This window comes from Macaca mulatta, chromosome 16 (assembly GCF_049350105.2).
Source record: "Macaca mulatta isolate MMU2019108-1 chromosome 16, T2T-MMU8v2.0, whole genome shotgun sequence".
Taxonomy (NCBI): Eukaryota; Metazoa; Chordata; class Mammalia; order Primates; family Cercopithecidae; genus Macaca; species Macaca mulatta.
In genome coordinates, this window is record NC_133421.1 from 88,587,178 (window position 1) to 88,614,229 (window position 27,052).

The following is a 27,052-nucleotide window of genomic DNA, read 5'->3' on the forward strand; positions in this document are numbered from 1 at the left end:
GAAGACCGCCCCCCACAACTCCTCCAATAACCATATTCATCTCCAACCCAGTCCCACCAGCTTCCCTCACCCTCCTCCCAATCAAACTGCCTGTGGGGAACCCTGCGGTGCAAGGACTTTGCCACGGGTCTTATGAACACATGGCTTGGAGCCCCTCCTTGGCCCACTCTCCGAGGCCCTCTTGGGAGCCTCACTGAACAGTTGGGCATGGAAAGAGCCCCACCCTCACCACAGACGGGAGCAGACATAGAGAGCCTGGACCCCCCCCACCGGTGGTCTCAAGGGCCCACTGACCAAAGGTGGCTGGAATCGCTTCCCCGCCTCCACCTGCAGCCCGGCCTCTGTCCTGGCTGGCTACCCATAGCAGGCTGTTGCCATGGGAACAGCAGAGCTGTTAAGCTGTGACATCATGGCAGGGGTGAGGTCAGGGACAGCTGCGAGCGAGCCAGAGGGCAAGCGTGTAGGTCAGGGGATCAATCACAAAGATTCGGCTCAAGCAGCCGGGAGCCACAGGGACATCTGAAGGTGCCTGTTTAAGGAGGTGTGGGTGAACAAGGACAGTGCAATGTACAAATGCTCGTGGCCACACCAGGCAGAGGACATCTTCCTGTCCCCAGCCGGCAGCATGGAGGCCTCCCTGGGATGTCATTCTCTCTGAGCTGTCAGGCCATTAAGAGGTACACTTCAAGGTCAGGTTCCTGACAACACTTGCCATCCCTTCTCCTGTAGGGACAGCATCTGTTCACGCTTCTGAACAGCCATCGTTAAGCTGAAACCCACTGGAGGCGGGGGAAGAAAGAATCCCATCAACCACCTGCCCACACAGGAGGAGAAGCCACACATACTGGGCCTCGCTTTTAGGGCTAGTTCCCCACAGACTGTGTGATCAGAAGGATGGGCGAGGAAGCTGGCAGGGCGAGGCTGGGGATGAACATGGGGCACTGGAGGAGTCTGGTCGGGGCGGGGGGTGGTCTCCAGGAAGCAGGAGTAGCTGCTAGAGTTGAGGACTCCGACCTAGTCTGAGTGCCTGGAATCTTAATGTTTGTGGGAAAGTGATGACTGGCATTGTCAAGATATGTTTTTTGTTTGTTTTTTAGACAGTCTTGCTCTGTTGCCCAGGCTGGAGTACAGTGGCACAATCTCGGCTCACTGCAACCTCTGCCTCCCAGGTTCAGGTAATTCTAGTGCCTCAGCCTTCTGAGTAGCTGGGACTACAGGTGCGTGCCACCATGCCCAGCTAATTTATATATATACACACACACATATATATACACACATACATATATATATGCATATAAATATATATATATATATATTTTTTTTTTTTAGCAGAGATGGGGTTTACCATGTTGGCTAGGCTGGTCTTGAACTCCTGACCTCAAGTGATTCCCCTGCCTCAACCTCCCAAAGTGCTAGGATTACAGGTGTGAGCCACTGCACCCAGCCCAAGATATGTTTTAGTAAGCCACCAGTTGGATCATCTGTAAGCAACTCACTAGAAGCTTCTAGCATCCTCCACAAATTCGACAACTGAGAAATGTGGCTGGGGAATCATGATTTGGGTCCGAAGAAGTGAAAGCAACAATCCTCAGGGTGTTGTTTCTTGAGAGAAGAAGGTAAACAGCAGGAATTTGGCTGAGGCGTCCAAATCTCAGGGGGGATGAGTTCTCAGGAGAGATGAACCTGAGACAAAGCCGTTTGTCCTGGGTTGGAAGGATCCTGGAAAGGTCATCTGGTCCCTGACTCAGGGAAGGGAAGCATTCTCCCCACAGGTATGTTCTCAACCACAGTCCACCGCCGCACCCCTGCCCCCAACCATTTTTGGAGTCCATCTTCTCAGCCCTTGAGGATTAATTTTATGTCAGCTTGATGGGCTAAGGGATGCTCAGATAGCTGGGAAAACATGATTTCTGGGTGGGTCTGGGAGGGTGTCCTGGGAAGAGACCAGCATCTGAACCGGGGGACTGAGTAAGAAGATCCCTCCTCGCCAGGGTGGGCACCACCATTCAATCTGTAGAAAGCCCCGACAGAACAAAAAGGCAGAGGCAGAGGCAGGCAAATCCTCTCTCTGCAAGAGCTGGGACATCCAGGTCAGGCGCAGTGGCTCACGCCTGTAATCCCAGCCCTTTGGGAAGCTGAGATGGGCGGATCACCCGAGGTCAGGAGTTCGAGACCAGCCTGGCCAACATGGTGAAACCCCATCTCTACTAAAAATACAAAAATGACCCGGGCGTGGTGGCGCACACCTGTAGTCCCAGCTACTCAGGAGGCTAAGGCAGGAGAATCACTTGAACCAGCAAGGCAGAGGTTGCAGTGAGCTGAAATCATACCACTGAACTCCAGCCTGGGCAACAAAGTGAGACTCCATCTCAAAAAAAAAAAAAAAAGAGAGAGAGCTGGGACTTCCATCTTCTGCCTTGGACCTCAGAGATCCTGGGCCTCAGGCCTTTGGGCTCTAGGACTTACCCCAGTGGCTGCCCCGCTTCTCAGGCTTTTGCATTACAGCACCAGTGAACCTGCTGCTCCAGCTTGCAGACAACGGATTACAGGACCTCCCAGCCTTCATACATGCATGAGCCAATCCCCACATAAATCCCATCTAACACAGCTGGATGGAGCCTGTTGGTTCTGTTTCTCTGGGAAACCCTAATATGGCCCTATAGATACAAAATCTTCTATATGCTTCTTCTTTGGAGAAGATCCCTACATCTTTTATCCTCTCAGCGTGGCCTTGACGCCCCCCTAAAGCAAGGGGAAAGGTTCTAGTGAGGAGGAAATAGCACGGGGCCCAACAGGATGGCAGGCTGGGCCTTCGATGGCCCTTGCGGAATGTCCGGCATGACTCCCAAGTGCTCTTCAGGTCTTTTCTGGACTGAGGACATCTATCTCAAGCCCGGGTTCTCCTGATGCTGCCTTGGCAAGCCCTAGAAGGCAGTCCCATCCTCTGGATTAATCCGCGCTGCTAAATGGTCTCTCTGGCATGGCATTCACCATTGACCTAAGGCCAACTCAGCCTTGAGAGTCTGGGTCCATACTATCGTTGACTGCAATTAGACCCACATTTTACCAAACGCTAACTTTCAAAAATTACAGGTACAGGCAGACCTCAGATATATTGTGGGTTCAGTTCCTGCAGAATCACAATAAAGCGAATATTGCAATAAAGTGAGTCATATGACTCTTTTGGTTTCCCAGTGCACATAAACATTATGTTTACATTGTACAGTAGCCCAGTAAGTATGCAATAACATTTTGTCTTATCAAACAACGCATACACCTTAATTTACATTGGCCAGGGGCAGTGGCTCACATCTGGCATCCCAGCACTTTAGGAAGCCAAGGCAGATGGACGGCTTGACCCCAGGAGTTTGAGAACAGCCAGGCAACACAGTGAGATCCTACCTCTACAAAAACTAAAAATAGCCCGGCATAGTGGCATGTACCTGCACTCCCAGCTACTCAGCAGGCTGAAGCAGGAGGATGGCTTAAGCCCAGAAGTTCGAGGCTGCAGTGAGCTAAGATCATGCAACTGCACTCCAGCTTGAGTGACAGAGCAAGGTCCTGTCTCAAAAAAAAAAAAAAAAGAAAAACCTAAAACTTGAAGAAATAAAAATAAAACTACTTTACTGCTTGAAAATGCTAACGATCATCTTGACCCTCAGTGAGTCCTAATCCTTTTGCCGGTGGAGGTTCTTGCCTCCTGATGGCTGCTGACTGATCAGGGTGGTGGTTGCTGAAGAGTGGGGTTGGCTGCAGCAATTTCTTTTTTTCTTTTTTTTTGAGACGAGTCTCGCTCTGTTGCCCAGGCTGGAATGCAGTGGTGCGATCTCAGCTCACTGCAACCTCCATCTCCCGGGTTCAGGCAATTCTTGTGCTTCAGCCTCCCGAGTAGCTGGGATTACAGGAATGCGCCACCACGCCTGGCTAATTTTTGTATTTTTAGTGGAGGCGGGGTTTCACCATGTTGGCCAGGCTGGTCTCCAACTCCTGACCTCAGGTGATCCTCCCGCCTCAGCCTCCCAAAGTGCTGGGATTACAGGCGTGAGACCCTGTGTCTGGCTGGCTGTTCCACTTTCTTATTACTTGTGTGCACTGGGAGTAGCATTTTTAAATTTCCTTCACACTCACAACTTGGCTGTTTAGCACAAGAGGCCTGGCTCTCAGCCTATCCTGGCTTTCAACCTTCCTCCCTAAGCTTAATCATTCCTAGCTTTTGATTTAAAGTGAGAGGCATCTTGCTCTGTCTCTCAAGCTCGAATGCAATGGTGTGATCTTGGCTCACTGCAGCCTGGAACTCTCAGGCTCCAGTGATCCTCCCGCCTCAGCTTCCTGAGTAGCTAGGACTACAGGCATGTGCCACCACACCCAGCTAAGTTGTTTAATTTTTTGAGGAGATGGGGTCTTGTCATGTTGCCCAGGCTGGTCTCGAACTCCTGGCCTCAAGGTGATCCTCCTGCCTCAGCCTCCCAAAGTGCTGGAATTACAGGCATGAGTCCCCATGCCCAGTCCCATTATGGGGTAATTAATTGGTCTAAGTCCAATATTGTTGTGTCTCGGGAAAGAGGGAGGCCTGAGCAGAGGGAGAGAGACCAGAAGGCGCCAGTCAGCCAGTTGGTGGAGTCATCTGAACACAGACAACACAGATCAATTAACTTTGCCATCTCATGTGGGCACAGTTCATGGTGCCCCAGAACAATTAGAACAGTAACATCAAAGACCACTGATCACAGATCACCATAACAGGTATAATAATAATGAAAAACCTTGAAATAGCGCAAGAGTTATTAAAATGTGACACAAACACACAAAGTGAACACATGCTGTGGGAAGAAAATGGCACCGACGGACTCGCTCAACTCAGAGTTGAACCGGTCACGATATTCAATTCATAAAACTGCAGGATCTGCAGAGCACAGTATAGCGAAGCCCAGTAAAACAGGTGCACCCAGGGAATTCACATTCATTCTAGAGCAACTGGAAAATACACACTTGCCAAAAAAAGTCTAATGTCTCCTCATGTGTCCAAACATCCTGGCCAGGTGTAGTGGCTCACATCTGTAGTCCCAGTACTTTGGGAGGCCAAGGTGGGAGGATTGCTTGAGCTCAGGAGTTTGAGACCAGCCTGAACAACATGGTGAGATCCCATCTCTACTAAAAATACAAAAACTTAGCCAGGCGGTGTGTGTCTGTGGTCCCAGCTACTCAGGAGGCTGAGGTGGGAGGATTGCTTCAGCCCAGGGAGCAGAGGTTGCAGTGAGTGGAGATCGCACCACTGCACTCCAGCCTGGGTGACAAAGGGAGGCACTGTCTCAAAAAAAAAAAAAAAAAAAAAAGAAAGAAAGAAAGAAAAGAAAAGCTATACTATACCACGTGATGCCTGCAGAGCATCTGATGCTGTGATTTATTTAACCAAGCCCCTGCTACTGTATATATAGGTGTTTCTAACATTTCCCTAAGATAAGCAAGATGGAGATGAATATCCTCGCAGCTAAATACTTCCATGTGTCCTAAATTATTTCCCTCAGAAAAACTCCGAGATATAGGGCTGCCTGATCAAAGGGAAGACTTAAAGTCCTTGATCATTGCTGCCAAAATGCCCTTCCACGCCTCTAAACTACTCAAGTTAAGGCAAAATATACCTGTCGCCAAGCCCTTCCAAGGACAACACGCCTCTTGGCCCAAAGGAGCAGAGCGATGTTAACTCCAAAGCTGTGAAATCTAATCCTCTTCCTGGAGACTCGAGCCAGGATCATTCCCCTTGGATTCCCGGCACTGCCACTCTGTAGGTGACCTTGGGCAAGTCATCGGCTGCTCCCCATCCCAACACCTGCCTCACCTCCCGCGCAGAACCATTGTGAATAAGGAAGATGTGGAGTCCTTTGTGCTGAAAAGCCCTCAACAGTATCTTTATTTTTTATTTTTTTTATTTTTTTTGAGACGGAGTCTCGCTCTGTCACCCAGGCTGGAGCGCAGTGGCCGGATCTCAGCTCACTGCAAGCTCCGTCTCCCGGGTTCACGCCATTCTCCTGCCTCAGCCTCCCGAGTAGCTGGGACTACAGGCGCCCGCCACCTCGCCCGGCTAAGTTTTTGTATTTTTAGTAGAGACGGGGTTTCACTGTGTTAGCCAGGATGGTCTCGATCTCCTGACCTCGTGATCCGCCCGTCTCGGCCTCCCAAAGGACTGGGATTACAGGCTTGAGCCACCGCGCCCGGCCAACAGTATCTTTATACATTTGCCTGGGTGTTTTGCCCCTGCTTTCCAGGACTAGGGCACAGAAGGGAAGACCACCACAGACCGTTCCTTTATTCCCTGCCCTGGAGCCAACTGGGCCAAGTGGACAAGACCTCACAATGGAAAGTCAGGGGCCAGCAACGCTCATCCCAGCTCCACCCTGACCCCATTCCTCTTGGGATACTCAGTTTCTGTCTGGACCAGGGCAGGCTGGTCCTTGGCTTCTGGGGACAGCTCAGGATTGAGGATGAAATGAGAAGAGCACCCCCAGAGGGGAAAGTGCTGAACCAGGAGCCCAGGAGAGTCATCTGTGTGCATGGCCGTCTAAGCCCTTGCCCCAAAAGAGTAGGCAGGTCAGGCGCAGTGGCTCATGCCTGAAATCTTAGCACTTTGGGAGGCTGAGGCGGGAGGATCACTTGAACCCAGGAGTTCGAGACCAGACTGGGCAACATAGTAAGATCTGGTTTCTAAACACAAAAGTAATTTTACAAATTAGCCAAGCGTGGCAGCACACACCTGCAATCCCAGTTACTCGGGAGGCTGAAGTGGGAGGACTGCTTGAGCCCAGGAGGTTAAAGCTGCAGTGAGCTAGGATCACGCCACTGCACTCCAGCCTGGGTGACAGAGCAAGACCCTCGTTTCTTAAAAACAAAGCTAAATCAAGGAGCCCACGTGTCCCCAGAGCTCTCCTGTCACAGTGTCAGCATATGCCTTCTGAGCATAATAATCGCCCCCCAGACCTGAAGCCCATGAATGACCCCTCCACCCAGTCCTTTCTCCCTAATGTCACATAAGGTGATGTGTCACTGAAGCACCCTGTACCCCATCTGACACGGTACCAGAGGCCTGGCCATGGTGTAGCTGGATCCCCAGCTGCTGTGTGACCGTGGGCAAATGGATTATGTCACCTTCGTAGTGTTAGAGAGACCCAGTGGTGACGAATGTCCTCTGTACCTAGGGTCACTGTAAGGCTCAGGTCTCATGGGGTTTCTGTACACGCTCTAGACATGCAGCGTCATGCTACCGACACTCCAAGTACCCGGCCTTGCTGGTACTCCTGGCTTTCTCCCTTGTTCCCACCCCCACCCCCGACATCATGGGACCCAGGCCGGGCACTGTGACCCAGGCAGTGTGGATTCTCAATTAGCTGAAGCAGACAGGGCACCAGGGCACAGAAAGGGCAGAGTCACACACCCAGAGGTAGAGTGTCCGTCTAGTATGGAGACCCAGTGTGATGCTTTAAGGAACACACCTGCCGTCCTTATGGGAGCCGGGCTGTGCCTTTCTTTTTAATGGACACATAATAATTGTAATATTTACGGTATATGTAGTGATGTTTAGATACATACAATATATAGTGATCAGATCAGGGTAATTAGCACAGCCATCATCTCGAGCATTTCTTTCTTTATGGTAGGAACATTCAATATCCTCCGAGCTACTTGAAACTATACAATATACTATTGTTAATTTCTTTTACTTCTTTTTTTTTTTTTTTTTTTGAGACACAGAGTCTCGCTCTGTAGCCCAGGCCAGAGTACAGTGGCATGATCTTGGCTCACTGCACCCTCCACCTCCCGGGTTCAAGCGATTCTCCTGCCTCAGCCTCCCGAGTAGCTGGGATCACAGGTGTGCACCATCATGCCTGGCTAATTTTTTTTTTTTTTTTTTTTTTTTTTTTTGAGACGGAGTCTTGCTCTGTCGCCCAGGCTGGGGTGCAGTGGCCGGATCTCAGCTCACTGCAAGCTCCACCTCCCGGGTTTACGTCATTCTCCTGCCTCAGCCTCCTGAGTAGCTGGGACTACAGGCGCCCGCCACCTCGCCCGGCTAGTTTTTTGTATTTTTTAGTAGAGATGGGGTTTCACCGTGTTAGCCAGGATGGTCTCGATCTCCTGACCTCGTGATCCACCCGTCTCGGCCTCCCAAAGTGCTGGGATTACAGGCTTGAGCCACCGCGCCTGGCCTGGCTAATTTTTATATTTTTAGTAGGGATGGGGTTTCACCATTTTGGCCAGGCTGGTCTCGAACTCCTGGCCTCAGGTGATCTACCCACCTTGGCCTCCTAAAGTGTTGGGATTAAAGGTGTGAGCCACCGCCTGGCCTATTGTGAATTACATTAATCCAACAGTGACATGGAACACTGTAACTCATTCCTCCTATCTAGCTGTAATTTTGTATCCTTTTAACAAATCTCTCCCTCTCTCCTCCCCCAACCCTTCCCAGACTCTAGTATTCTCTGTTCTACTTTTGACTTCGATGAGATCAACTTTTGTTTTTTTTAGCTTTTGCATATGAGTGAGAACATGCCATGTTTAACTTTCTGTTCCTGGCTTATTTCACTTAACGTCTTCCAGTTCCATTCATGTTGCTGCAAATGACAGGATTTCATTCTGTTTTATGGCTGAGTAGTATTTCATTGTGTAGATGTACCAACATCCACAATGAAATACTATTTCATTCTTTAGCCATTCATCTGCTGTTGGACACAGAGGTTGATTCCATATCTTAGCTATTGTGAACAGTGCTGCCAGGACCATGGGGTGCAGGTGTCTCTCCGATGCACTGATTCCCTTTCCTTTGGATAAATGCCCAGTCGTGGGACTGCTGGATCATATGGCGGTTCTATTTGCAGTTTTTTGAGGAACCTCCACCATAGTGACTGTACTACTTTACATTCCCACCCACAGCGTATACGAGTTCCCTTTTCTCCCCTTCCTTGCCTGAGCTGGGCCTTTCTGACCATCTGTCCCCGTCCCTTGAACTCTTGATCTGGATTGAGGGAAGAAGGGCGGCAGAGGCGAGCTGGGGAGCAGGGAGGAACCAGCCTGTCACAGGAGAAACAGAACCTCGCGAGCCAGCCATGTGGAATGGAAAGGAGAAGCCGATCCTCCTGCCCCACACTCCTGCCTTTCTTCCTTAAGGGCTCTTGGGCAGAGACTGCAGGTTTCTCAGAAGCACTGTCCAGGATCTCAACATTCTACAAGGGGTTGGGACAAACTAACTATCAAGCCCCTCCAGTGCTATTGTGGTGTTGTTGTTGCTGTTGTTGTTGTTTGTTTGTTCGTTTTTGAGACAGACTCTCACTCTGTCGCCCAGGCTGGAGTGCAGTGGCGTGAGCTCAGCTCACTGCAACCTCCACCTGGGTTCAAGTGATTCTCCTGCCTCAGCCTCCCGAGTAGCTGGGATTACAGGTGCCCGCCACCACACCCAGCTAATTTAAAAAATATTTTTAGTAGAGATGGGGTTTCGCCATGTTGGCCAGGCTTGTTTCAAACTCCTGACCTCAAGTGATCCGCCCACCACGGCCTCCAAAAGTGCTGAGATTACAGGTGTGAGCCACCATGCCCTGCCTCCACTTGACTCACTCATCGAAAATTCAATATTGGCTAGGCATGGTGGCTCACACCTATAATCCCAACACTTTGGGAGGCCGAGGCAGACGGATCATTTGACGTCAGGAGTTCAAGACCAGCCAGGCCAACATGGTGAAACCCTATCTCTACTAAAAATACAAAAAAAAAAAAAAAAAAAAAATTTAGCTGGGCATGGTGGCACATGCCTGTAATCTCAGCGACTGGGGAGGCTGAGGCAGGAGAATTGCCTGAAGCCGGGAGACAGAGGATGCAGTGAGCCGAGACTGCGACACTGCACTCCAGCCTGGGCGACAGAGGGAGACTCTGTGTCACAGGAAAAAAATCTCCCGTGGCACCACACTGAAGGGTCTGATCCTGCTTTTACAGAAGAGGAAACCGAGGCTCAGAGAGGCCCACCATCGGGATTCAGAACCAGTCCCAGCTGACTCCAAAGTCCAGGCTCTCTTCTCCAATACTTTTCGTGTCGTCTCTTTTCTCTGAAATGTCCATTTCCTCATTCGGTCGTTGGTTAAGCAGCAGCTGTTGGCAGGTGCTCTGACCAGGGCCTCCGCTACCATGATGGGCCTTGGCGAAGCCTGCCCCCCTGCCAGTCTGCTTTGCCACATCTGTGCCAGGAAAGCCCAACCAATGTCTCCCGATTACAGATCAGAAAGGGCCAAATAAACTCTCAACCCAAGCCAGATTCTGTCCCCGAAGATACAGCGTGGGAGTCTCGGTACCCACAGAATATCCCACCGCAGAAAGCCAAGCTTCAGCCTGAAAGTCCATCTTCCCCGCTCTAGCCCACCCATGCGCTCAAGAGCACAGAAGAGGCAGGTGAAGTCATCGCATCTTCAGCGTCAGCTTGGAGAATGACACCCTGCAGGTTCCACTTCTTCCCAGGCCACCTGCTTGCTTCTGGAAAGCAGGAGCAGGCAATCGGGGGAGAGAGGAGCCAGTCACACATGGACTGGGAAGCCCGGACCTGCGCCATCAGCCCACGATGACTTAGGCTGGGGATCAGAAAAGGTTTCTATGAAGAGCCAGCTGGTAAGTAATTTAGACTTTGAGGCCCATACAATCCTCGATCACCGCCATTCAACTCTGCTGCTATGGCACAAAAGCCAAGTGGGTTTGGCCTTACCAGTGGGCGTGGCTATGTTCCAATAAAACTTTATTTACAACAGGCCAGGCATCGTAGCACAAGCCTGTCATCCCAGTACTTTGGGAGTCCAAGGCAGGCAGATCACCTGAGGTTGGGAGTTCCAGACCAGCCTGGCCAACATAGTGAAACCCTGTCTCTACTAAAAATACAAAAATTAGCTGAGTGTGGTGGCAAAAAGAAAAAAAATATATTTACAACAACAGGTCATCAGCCCAGCAGTGGGTCTAGTTTGCCAATCCCTGGAAAAAGCCAGCAACATTTTGGGAGGCCAACTGCCGGCTACAGGACCTCGCCGTACCAATGAGGGCCAAGACCCACAGCTCTGCAGGGCCCTGACAATAGCGTTTGACCTGAGTCTATCTGGGGAAACGTCAGATGAACCCACGTTGAGGCCCTGCTCTGGAAGCTGCAAAATTAGAGACGACGGCTGCACAGCTCTGTGAATGTACTCAAACCACTGAACTGTGCACTTTAGAGGAGGGGCCTCATGGTGTGTGAATTCCATCTCAATAAAGCAGCTCAAAAGCAGGCTGGGTGCAGTGGTTCACGCTTGTAATCCCAGTGCTTTGGGAGGCCGAAGTGGGAAGACAGCTTGAGCCCAGGCGTTCAAGATCAGACTGGGCAACATGGCAAAACCTCTTCTCGACAAAAAATGTAAAAATTAGCTGGGTGTGCTGGCATGCTCCTGTAGTCCCAGCTACTTGAGAGGCTGACGTAGGAGGTTGAGGCTGCAGTGAGCCATGATCATGCCACTGCACTCTGGCCTGGGTGACAGAGCAAGAACTTGTCTTGGGAGAAAAAAAAAAAAAGAAGACTGGGCACGGTGGCTCACACTTATAATCCCAGCTACTCTGGAGGCTGAGGCAGGAGAATTGCTTAAACCCAGGAGGCAGAGGTTGCAGTGAGCCAAGACTGCATCACTGCACTCCAGCCTGGGCGAAAGAGCGAAACTCTGAGCGAAACTCTGTGTCGGGGTCGGGGCCGGGGCCGGGGCTGGGGCCTGGGGGGCGGAGGGGGGGCCTTCTAGGCAATGGATACAATCAGGGGCGATTTTTCTTTCTTTTTGCTTAAGTGTCTTTTCTATGATTAACATGTATAGTTGTGTAATTATTTTAAAGTTAGAAGGCATTTGGGACGTGAATGGAGAGACAGAAGTTTTCTTTAGGATGGAGAGAGGCGGAAAGGACGAATTCCTCTGAGAGGGTGCAAGGGCTGACCTGGGAGAGCGGGCAGCTGCTACTAGCCCTGGGGCCTGCCTGACTTCCCCTTGAGTCCTGAGAGGCACAGATTATACCCCAATGTTTTATTGCTTCTTGAGAAGATTATTGGCATTCATCTGCCTTCGAAACTTTGGCTATACTGTTTTTTTTTCTTTTTTTTTTGAGATGGAGTCTCGCTGTGTCTCTCAGGCTGGAGTACAGTGGCCCGATCTCGGCTCACTGCAACCTCCGCCTCCCGGGTTCAAGTGATTTTCTTGCCTCAGTCTCCTGAAGAGCTGGGATTACAGGCACCCGCTACCACACCCAGCTAATTTTTGTATCTTTAGTAGAGATGGTGTTTCATGATGTTGGCCAGGCTGCTCTCGAACTCCTGACCTCAGGTGATCCACCCACCTCGGCCTCCCAAAGTGCTGGGATTACAGGGATGAGTTACCACACCCAGCCAAGCTGTTTTGTTTTGTTTTTTCTTTATAGACAGAGTCTTGCTCTGTCCCCCAGGCTGGTACAATCATAGCTCACTGCAGCCTCAAACTCCTGGACTCAAGTGATCCTCTCACTTCAGCCTCTCGAGTAGCTAGGACTACAGGCATGTGCCACCACCCCTGGCTAATTTGTAAAATTTTAATTTATTTTATATAGAGATGAGGTCTTGCTACGTTGCCTAGGCTGATCTGGAACTTCTGGGCTCAAGTGATCCTCCCACCTCAGCCTCCCAAAGTGCTGGGATTACAGGTGTGAACCACTGCAACTGGCCAGTCTGGGCCTTTTTTTTCTTTTTTTTTTTTTGAGACAGAGTCTTGCTCTGTCACCTAGGCTGGAGTGCAGTGGCACGATCTCAGCTCACTGCAACCTCTGCCTCCCAGGTTCAAGTGATTCTCCTGCCTAGGCCTCCCAAGTAGCTGGGATTACAGGTGTGCGCCACCATACCCGGCTAATTTTTGGATTTTTAATAGAGACGGGGTTTCACCATATTGGCCAGGCTAGTCTCGAACTCCTGACCTCGTGATCCGCCCACCTCAGCCTCCCAAAGTGCTGGGATTACAGGCGTGAGCCACTGCGCCCAGCCCAGTCCGGGCTTTTGAAAGTACTATGCTCTGAACATTTTTCTAGGTCATAAACACAAATCTGTAATATCATGTGAAATGTCTGCTCACTCTGTTGCGGCAGGGAGAAAGCTTAATTGATTTAGCTTATCTCCAGCAGACAGGCTACCCTCATGAACAAGGCCAGCCTCAGGAGCTCCTCTCCCTCCTCAGTGGCTCCATCCATCACCCGTAGAGCTCCAGCCCAGCTCCACAGCCTAGACCATCCTTCCCTAAGCCAACGTCAGTCTGAATCAGCACCATTCTGTTGACGCACCTCCTTTTAAAAGCCGTCTCTCTCTCTCTTTTTTTTGAGACAGAGTCTCACTCTGTCACCCAGGCAGGAGTGCAGTGGTGCGATGTCAGCTCACTGCAACCTCTGCTTCCCAGGTTCAAGCGATTCTTATGCCTCAGCCTCCTGAGTAGCTGGGATTACAGGCAGGCACCACCATGCCCAGCTATTTTTTTTATTTTTAGTAGAGATGGAGTTTCACCATGTTGGAAAGGCTGGTCTTGAACTCCCGACCTCAGGCGATCCACACGCCTCGGCCTCCCCAAGTGCTGGGATTCCAGGCGTGATTCCACCGTGCCCGGCCTAAAAGCCATCTCTTCTTCTACTCTATTTCCTAGCCAGCTGACCCTGAGCAGGTTCCTCAGTGGGCCTGTGCCTCAGTTGGATCGTCTGTCCAATGGGGATGAGGATAGGGAAGGAAATGGGCTAACACTAGTGAAGAGCAAGAACATACCTCCAAGCCCTCGGCACCTCTGCCAGCTGTTATTATTGCCACAGGCACCTCTGCCAGCTGTTATTGTTGCCACAGTCATTATCACCGTGTCATGATTCACCTCCCTGGCTGCTCCCAGGCCTCCCTCAGGGCTGGGTGGGGAGGAACAAGAACACAAAGACAGGGAGAGACAGGGTTCGATGCAGAAAGAGCCGGTGTCCCCCACTAGCTCCAAGAGCTTCCTGGGAGGCAGGAAATTCGCCTCTCCTTTTTGGCAGTGTGGAAGCGGAGGCAGAGAGAGGCCACCTGTCCCAGATCGCTCTGCTGGACTCAGTCTGGGGCCAGCGTTTGACCCCTGCTCACCCTGTTTGCTATGAATGTCAGTTCCCGTCGCTACTGCTGGCTCCCTTCCCCCTCAATGCTCCGTTTCCTGTTCCCTCCAAGGCCCCGTTACACAGTTTCTACTGTCTGCTGAAGTTCTAGCTCAATTCCCTCTCGCTTGGACTTTCTGGTCACCAGATTCCAGCAGAACTCAACAGAGACCTGCACTCACCTGAGCTCCAGACCAGGTTAGAGGGCAGCTGGCTCCCGGGCACTGGGTCAGGTACCAGAGGCATCTCCCTCTGTGCCCGCCCGCGACCCGTGGCCCTGCTCAGGGTCTGCCTTCCATCTCTTGGGTCCTCCCCAGTGCAGGTGCCAACTCTGCTCCCCTGGTGACTGTGAGCCTCTCAACACCACCTTCCTCCTCGGTGTCATCCCCCTCCTGTCCACCCCTCTCCCCAGTGCAGGGGCCATAAAGCCTTCCCCGGGGTCCCACTCCTGGGTCCCACTGCCTGGCCTCCAGGCTTTGCTGCTCCGCCTGGGCTCAAGCCCGGCCACACTTTGTTCTAATTACTCTGTCCCACTGTGGTACACTCTCTACCACAGCCACCCTGGGCTCCCCCCTGCCCACCCCAGGACCTTTCCTTAGCTCTGATAAGATCCACCCCTCAGGGCCCACAATCTCACCACTGTCTTCACCAGGATAAGAGTCTCTAGCACGAGGTGCAGCCTGCAGGATGATCTTCGCATTCCTGCGCTCATTTCCCTGAAGACAGGCACCATGGCTTTGGTGTTCCAGACCAGCCTGGCCAACAGGTGAAACCCCATCTCTACTAAAAATACAAAAATTAGCCGGGCGTGGCGTGGCGGTGCGCACCTGTAATCCCAGCTACTGGGGAGGCTGAGGCAGGAGAATTGCTTGAACCCAGGAGGCGGAGGTTGCAGTGAGCCAAGATCACACCATTGCACTCCAGCCTGGGTGACAGAGCGACACTCCATCTCAAAAAAACTAAATTCCTTGAAACACTTGCCATAGTATTTTTGTGTGTGGTGGGCACCCAAATTCTACTGTAAAACAAAATATAAAAACCCTTAAGCGAATAAATTCCATAAGAAGCAGGTATTTAAGACATAGACACCAGGCCCTTCCTAACTGTTGAGGTCTGGAGTTCCTTCAGGCCATGTGTGCTCCAGCTCTGATCAGAGTTTCAGACGAAAAAGCAGCTGCCGTCTACCAAGGATGCCTTCCCCATGGAAGACAACCACAGAACCGCCCAGGTCTTTGGAGCCATCCCTGAGACCAGCTAGGAGGCCAAAGGACACTGTTGGCATCCTTTCCCCAGAGCTGGTTACAGATCTGCCTCAGACACCCCCCATGGTGGTAATGTCTGAGCGGGCCCTGGCTACCCAGGGCGGCCAAGTGCAGAATGAGGGTGCGAGAGCAGAGAAAGGCAAGATCGTTACCATTGCTCAGCTCTGAGACCAGGCAGATACTCATAGCAAACAGAAGACTTGAAACCTATAAGACCCTTTTAAATGGCAGTGACTTAACCTTTGGAGGGCCACATGCCCCTTTGAGAAGTTGGCGGCTGCCACTGTCCACAAAAAAACATGGATGCGTGCGCGCGCACGCACACACACAACTTCACTTACAGTTTCAGGGCTTGTGACCACCCCCAAGCCCACCAGGCCTATCTCCGGCTGGGTGTTCGTACGCTCTGAGTTAAGACCCCTCTTTTATAAAGACTGTTCCTCAACTTGCTTCTTAGAGCAAACACACTCTCAACCTGACTTGCGGGGGCTCCAGAAGCTTTCCCTGGGCTCCAGTGTGACCTGGCTGACGGGGGAGTAGCTCAGCCCTCAGTTGTAAGGTGGGGGTCATCGGGGCTGGGTCTCTGTGCCCTTCCCTCTGCTTCTGGACAGCCACGCCCCAACAAATGCACAAGGGCACTAGGGCGTCAGGGCACAGGCACTGGGGACTCCAGCCCACTCAGGTTGCAGGGGTCCAGGCAGGTGGGCCCTGGGAGGTCCTGAGGACACCAGCTTCATCCTGCCTGCCACTCTGAGACATCCATGCTCCTGACCATCTCCCCATTGGGAAGTCTGGGTCTGCCCCCCTTCCCTCCTCCCAGCAATCTCAGGGCAGCTCATCTGCTTGCTTACCCCGCCCCCCGACACTGAGGTGGTCAGAGTCTCCACACTTTCTGTTCAGACCCATGGGCAACAAAACAAAACCTTGGCCAAGCACTCACAATATCAGATACTCATTAAAAAATTATACATAGGCCGGGCACCATGGCTCACGCCTGTAATCCCAGCACTTTGGGAGGCCAAAGTGGGCAGATCACTTGAGCTCAGGAGTTTGAGACCAGCCTGGGCAACATGGCGAAACCCCATCTCTACAAAAAATTCAAAAAATTAGCTGGGCATGGTGGCTGCTTGGGAGACTGAGGTGGCGGGATCGCTTGGGCCCAGGAAGTTGAGGCTGCAGTGATCTGTGATTGTACCACTGGACTCTGGCCTGGGTGACAGAGCCAGACTCCGTCTCAAGAAAAAGTAAAAGACCATCGTAGCCATGCAACCACTTGCCCTCAGTCCCTGGTTTGTGAGCCTGTGCATGCACCGGGGGATAGAGGGAGCGTCCAGGGCACGCTCCCCTCCTGCCCCAGCCACTGCCACGTCTGCCTGTCTTGGCTTCCTTCTTATCTCCTCCTCCCTACTGTTGCATCCATCCTCACAGCTGCCTGAGAAGCCTTAGGCAGACCTCTTGGTTGTTTCGGAACACACGAGATTCAACCGTACATGCGACCCCCACTTCATCGAGTCAGTGGTTCTGCGTCAGGACCGAGGTGGCTGCCTGCGCCTCTCGGTCTCCCAGGAGTCATCTATGCCCTGTTCTCCATGTGCTCAGATGTCACCACAGGGTCTGAACCTCTCAGCCCACACCAGTGGCATCTACCTAGCAACCTGGCTGGGACAGCAGGGAGGAGGGAGGCAGGTACCCAAGCCCACCTGCAGCTCACAAACCACAGGCTGGGACTGCGGAAGTGGCTCCGCACCACCAGAAGCGTGCAAATGGCGGAGGCCCGAGACACTCCCAGGCTGGCTATGCGCGGCCTGGAGGTACGGCAGGTGCTCGAAGGAGCTCTCCCAACAACACACATTTCTCCCTATGTGGGATCTGAGGACATTGCCAGCCTGGGAGACATTTCTCCCTGTGTGGGATCTGAGGACATTGCCAGCCTGGGAGACATTTCTCCCTGTGTGGGATCTGAGGACATTGCCACCCTGGGAGAAATGTGTGTTGTTGGGAGAGCTCCTTCGAGCACCTGCCGTACCTCCAGGCCGCGCACAGCTCTCCCTGCTCTTCCAGTCTCCCTGCCTTGGGAGCTGCCAGCAAATTCAGGGGCCAGTGACTCCCCTGGCAGATCCCGTCCCTCCAAGGACACTGTTCAAAACCAAGCCAAAGAGCCCCAGTTCTCCCCGCAGCTCCCTCCTCAACCTACCATGGGGCCTTCTATCACCTCTTGCGAATGCATTTCACATTGTTACATGATTACTTCTGAATTTTGGTTATTTCGAAAGTTTATCTGTTGTTAATTATTTACCCAAACCACATTGAGTGGACTGACTTTATACCACAGCCCGGCAGTTGAGGAGGGGAGGCCTGCTCACCACGCCCTGCAGCGGGAACCCCCTTCCACACTGCCTGGTGCCGAGATGTACAGTTCCACCCCCTGCGTCCCCCACGACAGGGTTAATGTCTTGCTTCTCCCTTACATACCCTGGGGCAGAGGCAGCCACTCCATAATTGCTTGTTGAAACACAGACAAGCCCGATACAAAAATCAAGATGAACGAAACTAACAATACAGATCAATCACATACTTTGCACAACAAGTCGCCAACAGTTTCTTTAAAAAGCGCCACCCCTGCCCCCTTACATGGAAGGCCTGACCCAGCTCACGTGAATCTGATGCTGTGTTGCTTTTCCTGAGCACGTGTCCTGAAGACAGAGCCATTTTTGACTGCGTGCTGTGTGTTTTCTGGGGTGGCCCCTACTCTCTGTCTGGTCCCTGTCTCTGTGTCCCACAGAAACCATGTCTCCCTTGGCCGTTCACCCCAGGAAACAACAGGTGTTCCCCTCTTGGCTGTGGACCCCTCTCTAGCTGGAGCTGGAGATCTTGGGGGGCTTTGCAGAGGGCAGTTTCTGGAGATGGGAACATGTGGGGCAGATGTCATCACAGAGGTCTTCTAGGATAATGTGGCTTTAGGTACCGCCATCCAAGCCAGAGAAGAGGTTTCATTCTCTGCATCCAGAGAGCTCCTGGCTTTACCCTTGAGTCCAGAAACGAGCCCAAGCAGCCTGAGTCTGCCAAGTAGCTCAGCTGGCTAAGTGGCTCCAGGCATGGTACTGCCTGAATGGTGAGCCCAAAGCTAATTTCCAGCCAGATCCCTGTAGCTGTGCAGGCTGGCAGTAGATGTGAAGGATTTCACTGGGTGAGAGGGAGCCGGGCCAGCAGCGCGTTTGAATAGTGCTGTAACTGAGACACAAAATGCTTCCTGTTTGTGCTGGTCTTGCTGGAAAGGACGAGGACCTGGGGCCTTCCAGGAAGAAACCAGGTCATCTCTTACCATCCCTTATCCTAAACATCACCATCTCATAATGAATTATCTTTGCCGACCACAGTTCCAGTCCTACCAGCTGCAAGAGCTGCTAGGGAGATACCTCCCAGAAATCCTTAGCCGGGCAGACAGAAATCTGACTGTTTCTTAAGCCAGTTGCCTCTTGTAGACACCAAGCCATTTAACAAGCCTGCATGCAGCCAAGAGTAAAAGGAGCCAGCTCGCCACATAACAAGCCTGCCTTTATTAACCCCCACTGTACCCCCTTTCTGAGACCCCTGAGTCACAGCCCTGGTTAAATCACCTGTGGGCCTTTTAAACTGCAAAAGCTGAAGTCTGAGCCAGATGCTCTGTATCTGCAAAGGGATCCAGACCTGAGTAATCTTTAAGAATCTTCCAGGCATTCTGCTCTAAGCCAGAATGGGGAACCATCGCTGAGAAAGTCACAAACCTGCCTCGCTTCAAGGAGAATCGAACACTGGAGAATAGACAGACCACTGTCTTCCCTGTGGGATTTGTTCCGGGGCCCTACCCTGGGATGTCCTGGGTTGTTTATCCCAAGTTGGTTGAGCACGGAAAGGGTGACTGGGAATAAGAGACGGCAGCCTGGATGTACTGGGTCGAATTGTGTCCCCCTCAAATGCACATCTACTCAGATCCTGTGAATATGACCTTATTTGGAAATAGGGTATTTGTTGATATATCAAGATGAAGTCATACTGGATTAGGGTGGGCCCTAAATCCAATGGCTGCTGTCCTTATAAGAAGACGGAAATTTGGCCGGGCGCGGCAGCTCACGCCTGTAATCCCAGCACTTTGGGAGGCTGAGGCAGGTGGATCACCTGAGGCCAGGAGTTCGAGACCAGCCTGGCCAACATGGCGAATCCCTGTCTCTACTAAAAATACAAAAAATTAGCCGGGTGTGGTGGCAGATGCCTGTAATCCCAGCTACTCGGGAGGCTGAGGCAGGAGAATTGCCTGAACTCAGGAGGCGGAGGCTGCCATGAGCCGAGATCTTGCTACTGCACTCCAGCCTGGCTGTCTCAAAAAAAAAAAAAAAAAAAAAAAAAAAAAAAAAGAAAGAAAGAAAGAAAAAAGGAACAGGGAAATTTGGACACAGAGACACCCAAGAGAGAAGCCCATGTGAAGACAGAGGCCGAAATGGAAGTGATGTGTCTACAAACCAAGGAACATCAAGGAGAGAGGCCTGAAAGAGATTCTCCCTCTCAGCCTCGGAAGGAACCAGCTCTGCGGACGCCTTTTCGGACTTCTGGCCCCCTGAGCTACAGAGAATCCATTCCTGTTCTTTTAAGAATCCCGGTTTGTGGTCGTCTGTCACAGCGGCCACAGGAAGCGAATGCCCTGAGCTCTGCAGTGCACCTCTGGCATCTGACTGGGCCTCTGAGCTGGGATGGGGTGAAAAGTTTTAGCTAAAGGATGATGTTGATGCAAAGATTTAGACACAAATGCCAGGCAACCCAGGAAAAGGAGAGTGTTGTGCCAAGCATGAAGGAGGCAGGAGGCACGAACTGCAGCCCTCCGCCCTCTGCCATCCTGGATCCACACCCCACGCAGAAACAGCTCCCAGCTTAGTGGCCGCCTTAACTTATGCCAAGCAAGGACAGAGTGGCTGCCTGGACATTCTCCCACACAGCTGAGGAGTGTGTGTGTGGGTGCGGGGGGAGCGGGGAGGAGGGTCCCAAGGCCCAACTCCTACGAATCCACCTCCCAAGTCCTTCTTGCCGCAGCCTCCTTCTGGGCCTTGGCTACATCCTGCCCCACCACGTGCTGGTCAGCCCAAGAGCCTGGACAGGCCTGCATTCCCCATGGACCCCCAGAGAAAGGCCCATTATGGCTCCCTCATCAAAGGAGCCTCTCCTTCACCCCCAAATCTTGCTGAGCACCAAGGCTAAACTGGAGAAAAGACCTCATTTCCCCCAAACTGGGTTTTGTGGAAACTGTGACACAGGCACACGCCACGCCTTCCACCCATGTGGCCTGAGCCACCTGAGACCTGCGATCCCAATAGATTGGCGCAACTGAAAACTTCCCCGGCTGGGGAGGCAGCTCCCAGGGCTAACTGGGGTGGGGCAAGAAGCCGTGGGTGGGTATGGGAAGGGCGTGGCTGACAGCAGGAGAAACAGAAACTCCCACCTCCAGTCTGGGCAGGTGAGGGGCCCCCGCCTTGCTCCATCTGCCCTGGACAGGCCACTCGACTGAGACTCAGACATAAGGAGGAAGGAGGGCAGGGGGCTCTGAGACCACTTGCTGTGTAGCCAGACTTGTCCCAGGAAAACCATGCTGACCAGCACCAGTGCTGCAGAGGCTTGAGGTGTAGGACCAGGGTGGAAACTTCGGGCCAGCGGGTTCCTCCCATTTCTGCTGGTCCTCCATGGATCAGAACAAATAACTGGGCCCCTCCTCCCTCCCTCCATGGCGCCTGTCTTTTGGGGGCTAGGAGTCCTGAGGTCATGGGTATTTGCTGGGGAATCTCAGCCACACAGTCCCACGTGCCGGGTCCAGTCATCAAAGTCTCCAGCTTTTGTGGACGTCCCGAAAAAGCGGAACATTCGGGGGTCCCGGTCCCTGCCCAGCCAGTTTGCAGGGCCTCCTGGGCAGGGCACGAAAAAGGAGCCAGGCCAGGGGACGCCACTGGCTTTTCTCACCTGTCCCTCTGGGCCTGTGGAACCTGCCTCGGGTAGGGCGGGCTTCCATCTCATCCTGGCTTGATCGGGGAGCCCCCAAATGGGGCTGGTGGGAGAAGCCCCGCAGAGAAGCCCTTCCCCACCCAGCCCCAAGCCCAAAGAAGCCCAACTCCCACCTTATCTGCGAAAGTTTCTTCCTGGGGTCCCCAGTCCTCCAGCCCCCCGCCCCCACGCCGTGTCCCCCACGCTCCCTGCCCCCAGCGCTGGCATCCCAGGGTGCGCCGCCTGCCAAAAGCCAAACTGGCTCCCTTTCCTGGGGCTGGAGCTGCGGCGGAATTTCGGTGGAATTTTGAGGTTGAGACGCATCTCGGCAAAGAGAGGGAAAGAAAGGGAGAGGAGGGAGGGGTGAAAGAAAGTCGGCTCTGGGCGTCCACTTGCAAGATTCGAGAAGACGCCGAGGGACCAGGAGGCGGGCGCTGTGGTCCCTCGGCCAGCGGCGGGCGGGCGGGGCGTCCGCGAACCCACGGGGGTCGTGGGGGAGGTGGGGCCCCGCGCGGGGGCGGGGGTCGCCGCTCCTTACCTACATCTGCATTGCAAAACGCCTGTTGCGGGTGCACCGGGGAGCAGCTGCAGGCGTCGGCCGGGCGAAGCAGCGTCGCCAGCAGCAGGAGGCCGAGCGCCAGCCGCAGGGTGCGGGCCGCGGCGCCCATGGCGGGCCGGGGGGCTGGGCGGGCGGGGGCCGCCGCCGGGGGTCCGGGCGCTGCTCGCGGCGGCGGGCTGGGGGCGCGGGCGGGGGCTGAGCCGGGGCCGAGGCGGGCCCCTCCCGCGCGGCTCACCCTCCTCACCTGCCCCTCTCGGCCGCGCAAACTTTCTCTCCTCTTTGTCTCGGGGGCGCGAGGGGAGGGGCGCGGGGCGCAGTTCGCCGGGCGGGGCGGCGGGGTGGGGGGCGGCGGGCGAGCGGCGCTGCGGCTCCCGGCGGCCGCGCTGCCTTCTACGGATGTGTTTGCTGCGGGCTCGGGCCGTGCCGCCGTTTTATTGCGCTCGGAGGATTTTCTGCTCCTCCTCCCGGTGGCTGGCGGCCAATGCAGGCTCCGGGCGCTCCCAGCAGCCCCCTCCTCCCCCTCCGCCCGCGCCTCCCCCCAGCCCGCGCTTTTGTTGTGCCCGGCCTGGCACGTCGGGGGCTTCCCGCACCACCTGGCGCCCGCGGCCCACACCCGTGCGGGGGTCCCCGGACGCCCCCAGCCCCCCGACCCCTGTCCCCGCTGGGTGGCCTTCTGCGCCCGGGGGCCCTGACTCAGCGCGTGGGACTCGCGCCCCGTCCCTCCAGGGCACCGGGCCACCCACCCGCCACCCTTTCCCCTCCAGCTCGACTCTGGAGTGCTACGCTGCTCCGTCCCCCGCCACCCCGGGGTCCCTTCGAGCTCAGCCTCGAGGCGAGCCAAGGGGTGTCCTTTGGAGCAGGGGCCGTTCCCTATCGCCGCCTCCCCGTTCCTGTGGGCGGGTGGCCAATTGAGAAACAGACAGGATCCCTTTTTCAAATGGAGGCCTTAGAATTTCAAGTGCGCCTGGCCAGTTTAGTTGGGGGGTGGGGGTGTGGTTACTGTGAACAAAACAGGATTTTATATAAACTGGCCATATTTTTGACCAGCCAACAAGAGACGGGGGTGGGCCCAGGCGCCCAGGAGCCAGTAGGATCGCAGCAGAGGCATTGGCTGGGCTCCGCTCACAGTTTCCTCTCTTAGCCCACAAATGTGGGAGCCGAAGGACTTTTCCCAAAACAGTTTTGTGTTCCAGGAAAGACCCAGGCATATGAAGGGATGAACATGTGTAGGGTGGTGAGGCGGGCCTCCTGGCTGTGAACCTGCCTGCGCCCGGCTGCGGGCACCCACCCTGCACATCCGGTGTGTGCCCCGAGGGGCTCCGTGGACACTGCTGCACTGAGATCAGCATTCCAGGGTGTTTACAGTCCAGCTAGGGAGATGGAAGCCTAGGAAAATGACACAAGAAGAATCAGGGCGGGCACGGTGGCTTGCGCCTGTAATCCCTGCACTTTGGGAGGCCCAGACGGGAGGATCACTTGAGGCCAGGAGTTTGAGACCAGCCTGGCCAACATTTAGTAGAGACAGTGAAACCCCGTCTCTACTAAAAATACAAAAATTAGCCTGGTGTGGTGGTGCACGCCTGTAGTCCCAGCTACTCAGGAGGTTGAGGCAGGAGAATCGCTTGAACCCAAGAGGCGGAGGTTGCAGTGAGCGGAGATGGCGCCACTGCACTCCAGCCTGGGCGACAGAGCAAGACTCCGTTTAAAAAAAAAGAGCAGAATTGTCCGCTAAACTGTGCAGTGCTGACTTGAGGTATGAAATTTTGGAAAATAGTGAAAGAATGGAAAAACAGCTTCTTTCTGTTTGTGTATGCTTTGTAACAGCTCTGAGAAAAGTTAAATAAGCAGAGCCGTTATTTTTAGCACCCTGACAAATCCAAAGTCACTTTTTCAGTTTTTGTTAGCGTGAAATAGAGTTGTGTCGTTCACAAAATGATGTTTGAAGCTAACGTTTAAAAGTACAGTTAATTCAGAAAATTGTTATGTGCTGGCTGCCTGCAACCATTTCATTGTTTTCTTTCCTTCTTTTTGGTTACAAGGAGAACAAAATGCGGTTGAGCTTGTGTTTCAATTTGTCAGTTCATGATAGAAACAGGTAGCTTAGGGGCTCTCGGTCTTTTAGACAAGCTCTACACATAAATGATCAGGTACATGTTAGGGTGATAAATACTTAGAGCAGCCGTGGTGCCTACAACCAAGGGGGCGGGGCCAATATGGATGTACCTGGGAGGAAAGGCGGGCCTGGGCTCCAGGGTCAGGGGGCATGAGACTGGAACTTCCAACCCAAGGCCTCGCACCTGCGTCCTGGACTGCCCTCCCCGAAGACATCCGCACCAGCACACAAACAGGCTGGAATTGCTCCCAGGAAAAGTTAAGCAGAAATCTTGCCAGGTGCAGTGGCTCACGCCTGTAATCCCAACACTTTGGGAAACTAAGGTGGGAGGATCGCTTGAGGCCAGGAATTTGAGACCAGCCTGAGGAATATAGTGAGACCCTTCTCTACAAAAAAAAAAAAAAAAAAAAAAAAAAAAAAAATTAGCTGGGCGTGATGGCGCACACTTGTAGTCCCAGCTACAGGGAAGCTGTGGTGGGAGGATCGCTTGAGCCTAGGGAAGTCAAGTCTTCGGTGAGCAGAGATCGCACCACTGCACTCCAGCCTTGGTGACAGAGTGAGACCCTGTCTAAAAACGAAACAAAAATCTTCTCTCCCCCTCAATTCCCCCACCAGAGAGTACCCTACTTTTCTGCTGCCTCTACCATTATCTCCTCCAAACAGGTCTCTAAACCAGAAGTTTCCAGCTTTCTTTTCCTCCCTTTTCTCTTGGTTCTCTCTCTCTCTCTCTCTCTCCCTCCTTCCTCCGTCCATCAACAAATACTCATTTGAGCATCTGCTGTAGCCTGGACACCGTCCTAAGAGTGAGATTCAGTGTCTAGAGAACAGAGGAACATCCCTGGAACAGCAGGTGGAAGCACGCAAGGCTCCAAGGTTGGAAGGTGCTGGACCTGGTGGAGCCCGTGGTGTGGCAGAGGAGTGAGAGGAAGGAGGGCTGAGGCAGGAGGCCAGGAGCAGGGGCTGGGAGGGGACACAGCGGAAGGCAGCCACGTTACCGGGAGGATGTGCATTTTGTTCTGAGTGAGGTGGGATCCTTTGGAGGGTTCTGAGCAGAGGGGCAGGATCGGACGCATCCTCTGGAAGGATGGGACTGTGGTGAGTGGCCCAGGTGAGGGCAGGGAGCCCAGTGAAAGGGCAGGTGCTGCAGATGCAGAGACTCCAGAGCCACAAAATGGTGAGCACAGAACCCCTTTCTGGTTCAGTGCCGTGAATGGCTGACCTGGGGCTGTAGAGTCAGATGCAGAGAGGACTGAGGTCTGAGGGGCCAAATGACTCTCCCAAGGGCACAGCAGGGAAGTGAGAGGGCAGTCCCAGAAGCCAGGCCTCCCTCACAGCCCACAACTCCCAGCTTGCTGACCCAGCCATCTCCCTGCTGCTTGGGGCCCTCAGGGTCTTGGCTCCTGAGCCAGCTTCTGTCCCATTGACCACGCTCCACCTTCTTTTCCAGTTAGGGTCCTCCCACCTCAAAACCAAGGAAACTGAGGCCTCACACTAGGAACCTAATGAAGACAGGGAGTAGACTGGAATCTGGCTCATGGCAGCACAAACCCACTTTTTCTTTCTTTTTTCTCTTTTTTTTTTTTTTTTTAGAGACAGGGTCTTGCTCTGTCACCCAACCTGGAGTGCAGTGGCTCAATCTCAGCTCACTGCAACCTCTGCCTCCCAGGCTCAAGTGATCCTCCCACCTCAGCCTCCTTCGTAGCGGGGACCACAGGTATGCCCCACCACACCTGGCAATTTTTATTTTTTATTTTTTATTTTTTTAGACAAAGTCTCGCTCTGTTGCCCAGGCTGGAGTGCAGTGGCACGATCTCAGCTCACTGCAAGCTCCACCTCCTGGGTTCATGCCATTCTGCCTCTGCCTCCCGAGTAGCTGGGACTACAGGCGCCCGCCACCACACCTGGCTATTTTTTTTTTTTTTTTTGTATTTTTTAGTAGAGACGGGGTTTCACCGTGTTAGCCAGGATGGTCTCAATCTCCTGACCTCGTGATCCACCCGTCTCGGCCTCCCAAAGTGCTAGGATTACAGGCGTGAGCCACCGCACCCGGCCACACCTGGCTATTTTTTGTATTTTTTGTAGAGATGCAGCTTCTGCAAACCGCTCCTTCTCCTTGTCCTTCTCTGTGCTCTGTGGCCAGGAGGGCTCAACCTTGCAAGACAAACTTGAACACGGGGAAGGGCCGCCACCCACAGGGGAAGGGACATATGCCCCACGCCCAGGGCAAGAGAGGAAAGAGCAAAGCTGACCCCGGGTTGGGAGCTCCCTCCACTGTTTCACTGCCTTTTTTTTTTTTTTTTTTTTTTTAAAGACAGATTTTTACTCTGTCTCCCACTGGAGTGCAGTGGCGCCATCTCGGCTCACTGCAATCTCTGCCTCCCAAGTTCAGGCAATTCTCGTGCCTCAGCCTCCCAAGCAGCAGGAATTACAGGCGCCCACCATCACACCCTGCTAATTTTTGTATTTTAAATAGAGAGAGGGTTTCACCATGTTGCCCAGGCTGGTCTGGAACTCCTGCGCTCAGGTGATCTGCCCGCCTCGGCCTCCCACGGTGCTGGGATTACAGGCATGAGCCACCACGCCCAGCCCATTGCTTCAGCCCCCTTCACTTCTCATCTTGATATTGGTGGGTGGACTACCGGGGGACCATAGGGGACATCCAGCCCAGCCACAGCCTGGGGGACCCTGGCTTGGACCAGTTTAAGAGCAGAGGCTCTCAGCCTCTCAGGACAGACAGGAGCATGAGGGAGCCCTGTGAAGTGTGGGGGTGATTTCAGGGCCCTCAGACCACACTCCAGGGGCCACCGCTTCCCACGAGGAACATCGCCTGGCTCCCCTACCCGCTTAAAGAGACCTTCCCGGCAGAGAGCACAGCAGAGCTGTCAGGCATGTGTGCACCCGTGCCCAAACACACCCGGCAAACACGTCCCAGGCTGGACATGGTGAATGCTGTCTGGGGCCGGAGGAAGT

At 53.5% G+C, this 27,052-nt stretch overlaps 1 protein-coding gene and 6 long non-coding RNA genes across 17 annotated transcripts in view; 2 read left to right on the forward strand and 5 right to left on the reverse strand.

The window, feature by feature from the left end:
* TIMP2 (TIMP metallopeptidase inhibitor 2) overlaps positions 1–22,944 on the reverse strand; it is a 73,611-nt gene extending 50,667 nt beyond the window's left edge. The window contains exons 1-2 of one of the 11 annotated variants that reach the window (XM_077973107.1): positions 22,513–22,944; positions 21,949–22,145 (exon numbers count right to left, since the gene is read on the reverse strand). In XM_077973107.1, the coding sequence (XP_077829233.1) occupies positions 21,949–22,078 (130 nt within the window). In that variant the 5' untranslated portion in view covers positions 22,079–22,145; positions 22,513–22,944. Of the gene's footprint in view, positions 1–21,948; positions 22,377–22,512 lie in introns of those variants that run through there. The other 10 variants (XM_077973110.1, XM_077973108.1, XM_077973106.1 and 7 more) reach the window with 10 other exon arrangements.
* On the forward strand, positions 1,314–13,217 carry LOC144336026 (uncharacterized). Its single transcript, XR_013407418.1, has 2 exons — positions 1,314–2,100; positions 13,040–13,217. It is a non-coding gene; the product is annotated as an uncharacterized LOC144336026 (long non-coding RNA).
* Positions 1,936–5,350, reverse strand: LOC144336020 (uncharacterized). The gene is made up of 2 exons (XR_013407412.1): positions 4,049–5,350; positions 1,936–2,111 (listed from the first exon to the last, which is right to left on the reverse strand). It is a non-coding gene; the product is annotated as an uncharacterized LOC144336020 (long non-coding RNA).
* On the reverse strand, positions 5,936–8,449 carry LOC144336022 (uncharacterized). Its single transcript, XR_013407414.1, has 2 exons — positions 7,860–8,449; positions 5,936–6,772 (listed from the first exon to the last, which is right to left on the reverse strand). It is a non-coding gene; the product is annotated as an uncharacterized LOC144336022 (long non-coding RNA).
* Positions 7,702–11,060, forward strand: LOC144336015 (uncharacterized). Its single transcript, XR_013407407.1, has 2 exons — positions 7,702–9,334; positions 10,909–11,060. It is a non-coding gene; the product is annotated as an uncharacterized LOC144336015 (long non-coding RNA).
* Positions 8,500–11,076, reverse strand: LOC144336014 (uncharacterized). Its single transcript, XR_013407406.1, has 2 exons — positions 9,919–11,076; positions 8,500–9,329 (listed from the first exon to the last, which is right to left on the reverse strand). It is a non-coding gene; the product is annotated as an uncharacterized LOC144336014 (long non-coding RNA).
* Positions 15,137–19,799, reverse strand: LOC144336016 (uncharacterized). Its single transcript, XR_013407408.1, has 2 exons — positions 19,310–19,799; positions 15,137–17,215 (listed from the first exon to the last, which is right to left on the reverse strand). It is a non-coding gene; the product is annotated as an uncharacterized LOC144336016 (long non-coding RNA).
* Positions 22,945–27,052: the final 4,108 nt, after the last annotated feature.